This window comes from Vulpes vulpes, chromosome 9 (assembly GCF_048418805.1).
Source record: "Vulpes vulpes isolate BD-2025 chromosome 9, VulVul3, whole genome shotgun sequence".
Taxonomy (NCBI): domain Eukaryota; kingdom Metazoa; phylum Chordata; class Mammalia; order Carnivora; family Canidae; genus Vulpes; species Vulpes vulpes.
In genome coordinates this window covers 108,593,336-108,605,873 of record NC_132788.1, presented here as the reverse complement: position 1 = coordinate 108,605,873, position 12,538 = coordinate 108,593,336, and the positions used below count along the sequence as shown (strand labels likewise).

Sequence of the window (12,538 nt, the reverse complement as noted above, 5' to 3'; positions counted from 1 at the left end):
GGCTCCCGGTGCATGGAGCCTGCTTCTCTCTCTGCCTCTCTCTCTCTCTCTCTCTCTCTCTGTGACTATCATAAATAAATAAAAATTAAAAAAAAAAAAAAGACCCGGGGAGATGTCGCATAAACAAGGCAAGTCCCAGCCGCTCTGTGAACAGTTGGCCCCTGGGGCCACCGGCGCCTGATTGCCTTGGGCCCCCACACAGGGGTCCCCCAACACCTGTCATCACCGGCGGCAGGGAGGCAGGCCCCGGGGCGTGTGGGGCGAAGCCAGGTGCCCCCGCGAGCCCACCTAGTCTCCATCCATGCTCCCAGGCCATGGCCATCCACGGGGCAAATATTCACCGAGTACCCACCACGTGCCAGACCCGCTGCTGGAGACGTGGGCGAACCAGGGAAAGATCCGCACCCTGCTGGAGGTGGCGCTCTAGGCCGCGGAGGCAGACAGCTGGAAATGTATGACGTAGGGACCCCAGTGCTGGGGAGGAGAGGTGTCCGGTACAGGGCATAGACTGAGAAAATAGGTGGCCCACCTAGCAGTCTGGGGAGGGAGGGTGCGATTTGAGCAGTTCTGAGGAAGGTCAAGAGGGGGAGGGCAGCCCAGGCAGCGGGCACAGCCTGTGCAAAGGCCCTGGGGCAGCACCGGGGCTGCGTGGTGGAGGAACAGAGGAGATCCGCGTGGCTGGAGCAGAGAGAGCACGGGGGAGAGAGGAGGAGTGCACGGCGGGGGATGGGGGCAGGCCGCACAGGGCCTCGGGGACCCTGGTGGGCCCCGGGCTTTCCCCCAGGCAGGCGGTAGGGGAGGGGGGCGGGACCTGAACGGCGCCCCCCGGTGGCCGCCGCGGGGAGAGCGGACTGGGGGGGGTACAGCGGGGACGCGCGCCCAGGGGGACCAGGTGGGCAGAGCGGCGGCGCAGGACGGGGTGCAAGTGGGCCGATTGGGGGGATGTGCCTTGACGATAGGGCCGTGCGGTAGGAATGGATGTGGGGAGCCAGCAGGGGTCAAGGTCGGGTGACCCCAAGGATTTGGGCCTGCGCCCTGGAAGGGCAGAGGTGCCAGTGGCAGCCTGGAGCCGACGGTGAGGCCTCGCGGGTGTCGTGGGCACCACCGGAGGTGCGCGCCTGCTAGGGGGGCCGGAGCCCGCGGTTGGGGGGATCCGGGAGGGTCAGGGGTCCCGAGGCCGCGTGACCGGGGAGCGCCCAGACGGTAGGAGGGGACCCCCTCGGGCTGTTCGGAGCCCGTGGGACAGTGTCCGAGAGGCGGGGGGGGGCTGCGTGCGTGCGCCCCGAATTCCAGGGACTCTCCCCAAGGGGCGGAAAAGGCAGCTGGAGAGGGAGGGGGCCAGTGGCACAGGGGCCCGAGGAGCAATGTCCGCGGGCCTGCAGGGCGCAAAGGGGGAGAAGTGAAGCAGGGGCTAGGGGGGTGCGACTGGGCGGCCCTGCTGGCCTGTGGGCCCCCTGCGGTCACCCCCCACCCCCGCAACACCCCTAGGGGCAGGCGGAGGGCGGGGTCCCGGGCCCTGGGGAGGCGCGGTCACGCCCACCCGCGGCCGGGGCGCGGCTCCCCAGCTGGCGGCGGGTGCGGGGTGCGGAGGGGGCGGGCGCCGTGTCACCGCGCCGCGGTTGCCGGGTAACGAGCGGGAGGGGGCGCAGCTGCGCGGGGCGTGGGTGGCGCGGGGCGGCAGCCCCTGGGGGGGGCTTAGGGCCGTGGGGGCTACGCGCGTCCCCAGGAGGGGGCCGGTGACCCGGGTCACAGGGACTCCAGGCAGAGGGGGCAAAAACGACGCAGACACCAGAGTCGGGTTTAAAAAAGGGTTTAATTAAATACAAGGAAGAGGCCAGGCAGGGGCGGGGGTCACCTGAAAGCACGAGTCCCTGGGAGCCCCTCCCCCTCCCCCCTCGCGATGCCACAGCTCAGCGGCTGCAACCAGGTCCCAGTGGCCCCGAGCTCCTTGGGGGAGGAGGGGCACGGGTCTCTTCAGGTCCCTGGACCCGTCCTCAGCCTCCTGGGCCCTCGGACCCACGGTCCCTCCCCTGTGAGAGGCACCAGCCAGGGATGGGACGATCCAGAGGACGTCCATAAGACACAGGGGGAAAGGGGACCTCAGCCTGCCCCCGCAGACTAAGGCATCCCGCCGGGCGCTGGGAAGGAAGGTGTGGGCACAGACGGGCCCGCCGGGCAAGGATTCCCCCCCCCCCAGACTGGCCAACGAGACCCTTCCCAGCGCTGCTGCAAAACGGGGGTCTTCTCTGGCCCCCTCCCCAGGACCCCAGGCACCCATCCCTGGATCCTGCCAGGCCGGGTCCAGACCACACCAACGCCACCAGCCCTCAAAGAGGAGACAGAAAGGTCCTGGAACCCGCATCGGGGCCACAAAGCTCCGGCAGCCAAGAGCAGGACGCAGCCCAGGGACGGGGAGGGGTCCTCCCCCTTCTAGGGCGGGGGTCCTCAATCCCTGTCCAGAGTGAAATACAACCAGAGCCACAGCGGGAAGACCCCAGGAGAGGCCACGGGGCTCACCCCTGCACACCCCGTTCAGGTCACGCAGACCTTCCCCCAACACCCACACCCCCTGAGGACAACGGACCACCCACGGGGCCCAGATCAAGAAAGGGATTGGGGCCTGAAAAAATATTTTACCCGGTCCAAAAAAACGAGCTATCCCACGGGGTTCAGGGGTCAGCCCTCGCGCTTCCTGCCCTGCAGGCAGGCCCTCGACCTCCGTCCAGGGGCACCCGCCAGGAAGAAGGGCTGGTGGCAGGATGGAGCCGGCCCCGGGCCTCCACCTGCCGGGAAGGGGCGCCTGACGCTCGATGGCTGTCCTGGTCCCAACGGAGGGACTGATTGTCACGCGATGCTGTGGAAGGCCAAAGTTGGGGACTGTGCCCTGCCAGGAGCGGGCCTCACTCACACTCACACCCACCCACCCACGGGGGCCGCTCGCTGACCCCCCCTCCTACCAGCAGAGACAGAGGAAAATAAATAAGTAGGCATTTGCTGCAGCGCAGCCCGGTATCCACCTCCCCTCGTGCGAGTCACATGCTCTTTGGAAGAACCCGTCTCTCCCCTCCCTACCCCTGTCTTAGGAGCAAAACCTGGACCCTCCTGCCTCCCCCCTCCCTGCCTCCCCGCTGCCCTCCCGCCCCCTGCCGGGGAGCTGGGTGGCAGGGGAGAACCTGTGGACACCTGAGATTGAGTACCCGGATGGGGGCGGCCGGAGCCGCACCCCGGATCCCTGAACATCTCCAATGGCTTTCAGTGGGGTGGGGGTGGGGGGCCGCGGTGACCCCTGGTTCACCTATGGCTCTTTGAACACGTCGTCCCTACCTGGAGGGGGGGGCTAGGGGGCCAAGTCTGAGCACTGCTTAGGTGCACCCCTCCTGGCCGCGCCCCCCCACACCCACCCTCTCCGAGGCTGGGCGGTGGCGGCGGGGGAGGGGAGCCTGCTGGCCGCCCCGGGGTTCCTGGTTAACACAGAGGAAGAGTTATCCGACAAGGCTATTTACAGACCGGCGCCCCCCTCCCGGGCCACCTGCGGTCCAGTGCTGCGTGGCCGGCCCCTGGCTGTGGCCAGCGGGCGTTTTGCTGGTGCTCGGGGCCCAGGCCCAGCAGGGGTGCGGCAGGGAGGGCTGGGCCAGGGCCCTACAGGCCGGAGGGCGCGGGGCTGGGCGCGGGGCTGGGCGCGGGGCTGCCGGCCAGGCTGCAGGGCAGCGAGTCGCTGGGCGAGGTGCTGCGGGCGCCGGGGCGGCGGAGCAGGTCGGGCCGGAAGCCGGGGTGGCGGCGCGCGTGCTTGGTCAGGTGGTCGCTGCGGGTGAAGCGCTTGGAGCAGAGCGGGCAGGGGAAGCGCTTCTCGCCGGTGTGGGTCCGGTGGTGGCGCGCCAGCTCGTCGGAGCGCGCGAACTTCTTGTCGCAGCCCGGCCAGTCGCAGGCAAAGGGCCGTTCGCCTGGGCAGAGAGAGGGGAGACAGACAGACAGGGGCCGTCAGCGCCCGGCGGTCTCGGCAGATCCCTGGGGTCCTGGGCATTGGCCCCCCCACCCCCCACCCCGTGCTAGGGGCTGTGCTCTGGGCGAGAACTGAAACGTGTCACTGTGCAAAGAAAAGCCCCTACGGAGCGGCCCTGCCTCCTGCCTCCTCTGAACCTGCAGGAAGCCCACGAGCGAGCGGGCGCCCCCCTCCCAGGGCACGACCGCCACAGGCCCCCGCGGGCACAGGTGCCGCTCAGCGGGGCTTCTCCCCATGCAAATGGGTCCTGCCGTCCCCACCCCCGCTGTCCCGAGGGGCATGCAGGAGGCTCTGGGGGTTCACCGCCCCAGCAACCCTCTCCTTGTGAAGATGACCACCTCGGCGCAAGGGCGGGTGGAGGGGGGTGTCTGGGCAGATTCCCACCCAGATCCGCCCACGGACCCTTGGGCCCCTCTATAGCTGCAGGGACACGTGAAGGGCCCCAGGACCACCTGCAGCCCCACAGACCGGCGCAGAGGGTGGGGGAAAAGGACACAAGACCCCGGCAGAGGCTGTCCCCGGCGTGTCACAGCGGGGCCAGGAAGGGGAGGGCCTGCACGGCGCCACCGGCTTCACCCCGCCCCCACGGAACAGACTGCGGGGAGGGGCGGGCAGGGCGGGGCGGGCCTTCACCCAGCGACTTCCTCCGCAGACCCCTCCCACCTCCCAGGCCGGCCTCGCCCATCCTGCCCCGGCAGCCTCCGCCAACCCCGAGTGCCTGTCCCCCCCCCTGCCCTCACCCCCCGTCTGGGGTCTGGGCCCCAAAGGGTTCAGCCCGACCCAGCGAGCGCTGTCAGCACCTTCCTGGCGGACCCGGGGGCGCCCAGGGCCCACCTTCAGGCTGGGTGCACCGAGGGCCCCCCCAGGGCCCAGGCCCAGAGGCCGAGAGGATCCCGCAGCTTGCACCCCTGCACCCTGCGCCAGGGACCTGGGACCCTGGACTCCCCAGCCGCCCTTCGCCCAGGAGTTTGGGAGGGGGTGCGGTGGGGGGGTGGGCAGAAGGTGGCCCCGAGAGCCGCGGCGTCCACCGTCCCGTGCAACACCCTTGGTGGCACTGGACGGGCCCAGACAAAGGCAGCGGGCGGACTCCGGGGCAGCCACGCGCTCAGGCTGGGCACCCGCGGGTTACACACTGGGCCGCGCTGGGCGCTGTGGGGGCTCAGGGCGACCCTGGGAGCGCTCCCAGAGGGGTGCTCGGCCTGGGACCTTGCTCAAGGCCCCCCCACACACACACAGGCCCCAGGGAGGCCTAGAGGTAACCAGGCCTGGCAGGCAGGACAGCGCCGCGGGGGCGGGGCGGGGCCTGGACCCCCAGGGTGACGCAGTGACACCCCTGCTCGAAAGCTAAGGGGCTGCCCCGCGGTGACGGGCGGGAGAGGCAGGGGGCTCCAGGGAAGAGCTGCACCGAGCGCTCCCTGCCCCTCCCTGCTGCCGCCACCCCCAGCACCACGGCAGGAGCGGGGCTCCCGGCCGCCAGTGCCCCCCTGCGGGCGCCCTGCCAGGAGGCTGTGACCGGTGTGCCAGTGTCACCTGCGGGAGGGAGAGGGGGGCAGGGGCGCTCACACGACTGTGCGCGAGACCTCGGGAGCGCGTGCGCCTTCCCTGGAACAACCCCGGGGGCGGGGGACAGGTCCAGGGAAGGGCCCGGCTGGCGGCCCGGGTCGCGGTGGCGGGCGCTGTCGCCATCTTGCAGGGCGCAGGGGACCGGCAGGGCCTAGGGCTCCCTCCCCCGCCGCCCCTCCTCCCCTCCGCCGCCAGCAGGTTGCAGGAGCTGCAGGAGCGGGCGCACGCGGCGCCGGAACACAGCTGCCGCACGTAGCCCGGGGACAGCGGCCGGCTCGCTCACGTGGCCCCTCCGCTGGGGGGGCGACTCCCGGCCCCGCCCCACACCCTCCGGGGAGCTCACGTGCGCACGTGGGTGGCCCCGGTGCAGGCCCAGCCCGCGGACACCCGCCTCCTCTCCCACGGTGGGGGGCGCCCAGGAGGCTCAGAGGCCACAGGCCCAGACGTGACCTTTTGACTCGGGCTGGGCTGGGGTGACCGGGGGCAGCTGGCGTCACCGCGGTGCCAAGCAGGCTCTGAAACATACAGGCCAAGAGGTCCCGGGGACCTGATGCGGGTAACACAAGGGAGCCACCTGGGCCAGGTCGGCTTGGCCGCCCCGGGGTGCAGGCCCTCTGGCCCGGCTGGACAGCCAGCCTCCCCCGCGACCTCCTGAGGTCCTGAGGTCATCCCGACAGGGACAGAGGAACGTGTGACCGCAGCTGACCTCCACAAATGCCCCCTACCAGGTGGCCCGTGGAGCACGGGGAGGCTGCTGCGGAGGGCAGGGAGCGCCAGGGGCTTCCGGAAGAAGCCCGAGGAGTCCCGAGAGTGCCCAAGGAGCAGTTGAGGGGTGCAGAGGCTGGGAAGCTGAGGAGGTCCAAAGAGCAGGGCACGGTCCACCCGCAGGTGCTAGGGTGCCCGAAGTCCTCCCCACGCCCACCGCGGGCCCGAACTCCTCACCCTGAGACCAAGAGCCTGATGCTGCCAGCCCCTGGGCCCCGCCTGCCCCCTCCCCCGCACACCCAAGGCTTTCCACCTCCCCCCACCTACTCCTTTCAACGGCTGTGCTGTTACCATGGCAACCTGAGGCGGGCACCTCCTGGCCCACCTGAAGCCCTGGTCTTGGCCTGTATGGTCCCTGGCAGCGAACCCCACTAGTAGCCCCTTCCTGCCACCGCCAGCCCCCACGGCGGCTCGGGACTCTGGCCCTCTCGCCCGGACTCACGCAGTGGCCCGTCAGCTGTGGCTGAGCCACCCAGCGTGTGCTGTGCCCCAAAACCTCCCAGGGCGACTCCCTGAGCCGAGATCAAAGCCGAAAGGGTTTACCTGGGTCCCCTCACCGTCCGTGGGCTTCTCGGCAGCCCACCACCATTCCTCTCCCACCCCAGGTGCTGCACCCCACTGTCCCCTTTCTCAGCTTCTCTGACCTTGTGCGTGGCCTCTCCTAGGTACCTGCCCCCTCACCTGGAGGCACAGGCGGCACATGCCATGGGCACCCCCAGGGTCTCCGGGCAGAGTCTGGCCGCAGCAGCAGCTAACAGTCGTCCATCATCTTGCTCCCCCCTCCATGAGCTGCTGTCCCCACCGATTCTTCAGAAGCCTGGCCCCTGCAGCCCGGCCCCCCAAGGCCCACACTGCCTCGGCCCGCCGCCCACCCAGACTGGCGTCTGGCACAGGGGCTCGCCGTGCCTGCGGTGAGGGGTGACGACTGCCACAGCCCCCTCCCCGCCCCCTAGCACGCGTGACGGGAGACCTGCTGCCCTGGAACAGCCTGGGCCACGGTTAAAGGCCGCCCCCCACCCCCCACGCCCCTCACGCCCAGGGAAGCCAGCTCCTCGCACTGGTATCATCCGCCAGCTTCCAGGCCATCTGGGCCAGCTTTATCAGGGAGCCTGGGTGGGGGGTGGTTATCGCCCCCCACAATGTTGGGGGCCCTCCCCCACTCCCCAGTTCCAGCTGCACTCTGCCAGCTGGAGGTTAGGTGGAGCTCACAGGCCACTCCCACCCCCCCAGGCCTGGCACTGCCCTTCCCTACCCCCCCCCCCCAGGCCACCAGTGCCCTGGGCCCACCTGTCCCTAAAGGAGCTCCCAGTGCTGCCGGGGGCAGGAAGGGAGGGTCTGCTGCCCACTCAGCCCTCGGAGGGCTGTGGCTATCGCCCCATTGGGCCTCAGTTTCCCCATCTGCCTCTCCCCTGGGGCTCTCTTCAGCCAAGAACACTGCCGCTGCCGCCCTGCCCCTCTCAGGCTGCTCAGAAACACTAGGGTTTGCCCAGGCCGCCTCCCACCCTCCGTGCCCTGGGGCTTCTTCCTTGCACCCAGTCTATGGGCTGGCCCACCCTCTCCCTCCTAGGCCGGCAGCCTGCCCTCCTCAACTCCTCTCCAGGGACCCTAATCCCTGCTCCGTAAACGGATTTTCCTCTGCAAAGCCGGGCCTGCCTTCCTGCCCACCCTCCACCCTGCCCTTGGGATTAAATGGAACCCTTCACCTGCTCTGACCCTCCCCACCTCACCCTCATCCTCAAAACTCAGGCCTCAGGGCCCCTACCACCAGCCCCTGCAGCCAGGGCATAGTCCCCTGTCCCGGGACACACCCCTTCCCGCCCCACGGGACCCCTCGGCATCACCAGGAGAGGCCTCTTCTCCATCCCTGCTGCTGTCACCTCCTTCCGCAGGCCCCAGGCCTGGGGCCCAGGGGCTGGCTTGTCCCCACAGTACCCTGCACACACTACGTGCTCACCTAATGATCCTCAAACTTCAGGAGACAGGGTTTTAGAGGAAACCGGGGGTCTCGCCTAGTGGTGAGCCTGCAACTCCCTCAGGGGGCACTTGTCACTGTCACAACTGGGGAGGTTTCTGCACCGAGTGGGTGTGGCCAGCGATGCTGCTGAAGCCCCCACGTGCCTGGACGCCCGCAGAGAAGGCTGGGCCCTGGGGATCAGACCTTGGCCTAGAAGCTCCACGTCCACATCCGAGCTCCCTTGGGCCTGGAAGGAGCCTGAGACCCCGGGAAGGACACGGCTCGCCGCCTGCTTGGCACCGGCACGGGCAGGGGCTGCGGGGCAGGACACGGATGTGGAGGTTGGGAGAGCAGGGAGTAGACAGGCAGCCTCTCCTCCGCCCCCGCCCCATCTTTCCTCTCTCCGTCTCCATAGCTACGGCGTCAACTTTTCCTGAAGCTTCCAAAGTCCCACCCCACCCCTCACAGGAGAGCTCCACGCTGGGGCTGCAGGCCAGACCTGGGGGACCACACGGCAGCCCTGCCCCTGCAGCTGGAGGCCCTGCCAAAGGGCCCATGGCCCACCCGGCCCCCCGCCCCATGCCACACAGAGCGGGGACACGGGGTGTCACACTCGGCTCTGGCCAGGCCCTGCTCCGTGCCTCGGTCTGCTCCTCTGTAGAATGGGGCGAGGCCGAACGGGTTCCCTCCACAAAGAGGGGTCCTCAGGCAAGAGGGGAAGGCAGGGCTCTCTCCCCAGGGCCCTCTGCGGGTGACCCAGCTGACCTCGGGTCACTGTTCCTCATCAATCTGTCGCCAGGCCTGTCCCTGGCGGTGGGCAGCACCACCCTGGCCTTGGGACGCGGCGCCCAGCCGTGCAGAAGGGCAGCGTCCCCTCTTCCAGGACCAAAAACGCCTAAAAGGGCCTTTAGGCCTCGTGGCCCTGGGGGGTGGCAGAGACGCTGAGCGCCCGGTCTCAAGAACATGGGTGCCTGGAACCCTCTGGAAACAGCGCCCAGGGCACCCACGTCAGGACTTCCAACCTCCCCGGCAGCAGCCGGCCCGGGACCTGCGCCCTCTGGGTTCCCCCGCCACAGCACAAAGGGGGGGCTCGCACACAGGACCCCAGAGCCACGGCTCCCCGGGGACTAGGGACCCGGCAGGGATGGCGCCCTTCCCGGGACACCCCCGGCCCAGCTGAGGAACCTCAATTCCTCATTTAAAACACGAGCGGGGGATCCCTGGGTGGCGCAGCGGTTTAGCGTCTGCCTTTGGTCCAGGGCACGATCCTGGAGTCCCGGGATCAAGTCCCACGTCAGGCTCCCGGGCGTGGGCCTGCTTCTCCCTCTGCCTGTGTCTCTGACTCTCTCTCTCTCCATGTCTATCATAAATAAATAAATCTTTAAAAAAAAAAAAAAAAACACGAGCGGCAACGTGGAAAGAGGCGCCCCCACCGCCGGGCCCACGAGGGTCCGCAGGATTCGGAGACACCCCGCAGAAACGCCTCCTGGGACCCGACCTGGGAGGTGGCCTAGCCGCCCCCTCCTGCCCACCCGGAAGTTGGACAGGACCCAGAAAAGGGAAAAAACAGATCATGACACTGGGGGTGGGGGGCTCACCACCCGACAACTAGCAAGGACTAGTGACAGGACAGATGCGGGACGACAGGAGGATCACGGTCCTTCTCCGGCCAGCCTCCCACCGCGGCACCCCTGCACCCAGACGGGCCAGCAGGGCCCTGCTCAGACCCCAGTGCCCCCCATCCCAGGAAGGAATCTCCCCCCTGGGCCCCAGAGAGCCCTCCCCCCATCTCAGGGACTCCAAACGTCCTTCCCACAGACACGCACACCTCACTGCGGCTCAGGGAAGACGGGGGCTCCAGGAGGACACAGCAATGCCACCCCACGTCGGCCCTGGCTGTGCTGCCCTCTCGTGTGTCCACAAGTGGGGCAGAGCATCTAGGCCCCGTGGACAGGGATGAGGGTGGCCCAGGAAACAGTGCGCAGGCCGAGGTTGCCTGCCTGGCATGGGAGGCCGTGCAAGGGGCCTGGGGCTGCCCAGGCTGCGTCCCCACCACCACACCCTAGGGCCAGCCTGCTTTCTCGAACCCTCTCTACAACTGGAGCGTCCACAGCACCAGGGCTGCTCACGACCCCCGCAGCCACCCCCGGAAGGCAGAAGCCCACGCACCCTTTACACAGATGAAAACACTGAGGCCCGCAGTTCGTCACGGACCTGGAAGTGGCAGAGCTGGAACCCGAGTGCATCCTCCAGCCGGTGCCCAGACGCCCACCCCTGCTCCCCTGCCCTTCCCGGAGGGCAGGACCCCCCTCAATCCTCGCGCCCTGGCCAGGCACCAAGGCCCACCTTCCCCGAGCCCCCACCCAAACCCTCAGGGTGCACGATGGGGCACCCGGAGGGGCACAAGGAGGATGACAAGGGTCGCTGAATCCTCCCGATCCTCCCTGCCACCTACCGCGAGGACCTGAGTCCCCGGAGGCTCCCCCCCAGGCCCCGACACGCACTCCCAGCCCCGCCCCCCGCCTTATTAAAAACAAGAACCGCGGGGAGCGCCCCCAGCCCGGCCCCCGCTCCAGGCGCTCTGCTGCCTGCCGGGGCGGATCCTCGCTGCCACCCGGAGGCGGCCTCGCGGCTCCTCCCCCGCTCCACGGACGGGGAAACCGAGGCAGGGGCCGGGAGACGGCGCAACCCGCGAGCTGCGCGCCCCCGCCACGGCGTCCCCCCGCAGACACGAACGCGCCAGGACAGAGGGAGAAGCGGGGCCGCGGGGGAGGGCACGGCCCGGCGCCCCGCGGCCGCCCACGGACCCCGCCGCGCCGCGCGCCCCGCGGCCCCACCGCCTCGCCCGCCAACCGCGCGCCGCCCGACCGCGTGGCCGCCACGCCCCCCGCGCGCGCCCCACCCACCGAGGCCCCGCCCTCCCGGCCGGCGCGGCGGCGGCCCGGGCGCGCCCCCCTCCCCGCCCCCCACGCGCCACGCAGTTTGGGGGTCCCGGAGGGGGCGGGGCGCGGGGGCCGCGCGCGCGGGCCGGGGCGCCGGGGCTCACCTGTGTGCGTCCGCAGGTGCGACTTGAGGTGCGAGGACTTGTAGTACGCCTTGGCGCAGCCCGGGAAGGGGCAGCGGTGGCTCTTGGCGGCGGCGGGCGCGGCGCCGGGGGCGCGGCCAGAGGACGGGGACGAGGCGGCCGAGGACGAGGAGGCGGGCGAGGCGCCCCCCGGGGCGGCGCCGGGCCCGCTGCGCAGGTCGGCCAGGATGCTGGCGGCCAGCAGGTGGGGCGCGGCGGCGGCGGCGGCGGCGGCGGCGGCGGGGCCCGGGCCGGAGGCGGCGGGGGGCGGCGGCGGCGGGCCCGGGGGCCCGGGCGGGGCGGCCTCGCGGCGCGGCGCGCGCACCTCCAAGCCGGCGGCGGGGCCCGCGCCCTCGGGGCCCGGCCGCCCGCGGTGCACCACGGCGCCCGAGGAGATGGCCATGAGCACGTCGGCAGCGAAGTAATCCACGCACGCCACGGCCGCCGACATGCCGGGCAAGGGCGCGCGGCGCGGGCGAGCGGCAGAGAGGAGGCGGCGGGAGCGGTGCCCGTCCGGCCGGCGGCGGCTGCTCGAGTGCGGGAGGCGGAGGAGGAGGAGGAGGAGGAGGAGGCCGGCGCGCGCCGCCGCCGCCGCCGCCCGCGCTCGGCCCGCCCCGCCCCGCCTGACGCGCCCTGACGCACCGGAGCCCGCGGGGGCGGCCGCGGCCCGCCCCGCCCGGAGGACGCCCCCTCGGGGCGCACGGCCACGCCCCCCGCCCGGCGCGCCCTCCGCCGCCCTGCCCGCCGCGCGCGGCCGCCGGGGGCGGGGTCTGGGCCGCAGGAGCCGCCCCCGTCGCGCCCACTCCGCCCGCAGCGCGTCCCCGCCTGCTTCCCGGAGCGCGCCCTCCCCACGCGGGGCCCCCAGCCCGAGACCCCGCCTTTGGAGCCTGCGGCGCGCGCCCCCGTGGGCTCCTCGGAGCACCCCCTCCCCACGCCGGCAAGCTCCGCCCGTGCCCGGGGCGCCCCTCCCTCCCGGGCGCGCCCCGCCCCTCCCGGCACGCCCCTCCCGCCCTCCCGGCGCGGCCCTCCCTTCTCGGCGCCGCCCCGCCCCCTCGCGGGCGCGCCCACCCCACGCCAGGGCGCGCGGCCGGCGGGAGCCCGCCCCTTCCCCGGACGCTTCCACCCTGGCCCGGGGCGCGCCCCCGCTCTGGATGGGGGAGGGCTCCGCGCCCCACGTGGCCGGGTGGGGGTG

At 71.2% G+C, this 12,538-nt stretch overlaps 1 protein-coding gene across 2 annotated transcripts; it reads right to left on the bottom strand.

Moving 5' to 3' along the window:
- Positions 1 to 1,799: 1,799 nt before the first annotated feature.
- KLF16 (KLF transcription factor 16) lies at positions 1,800 to 12,086 on the bottom strand. 2 transcript variants are annotated; one of them, XM_072721933.1, is made up of 2 exons: positions 11,329 to 12,086; positions 1,800 to 3,941 (listed from the first exon to the last, which is right to left on the bottom strand). In XM_072721933.1, exons 1-2 carry the CDS (start codon positions 11,795 to 11,797, stop codon positions 3,640 to 3,642), a joined length of 771 nt encoding a protein of 256 aa, XP_072578034.1. In that variant the 5' UTR covers positions 11,798 to 12,086; the 3' UTR covers positions 1,800 to 3,639. The 2 variants fall into 2 exon arrangements, with proteins under 2 accessions (XP_072578034.1, XP_072578033.1); XM_072721932.1 differs by lacking the exon at positions 11,329 to 12,086 and adding an exon at positions 5,564 to 6,475.
- Positions 12,087 to 12,538: the final 452 nt, after the last annotated feature.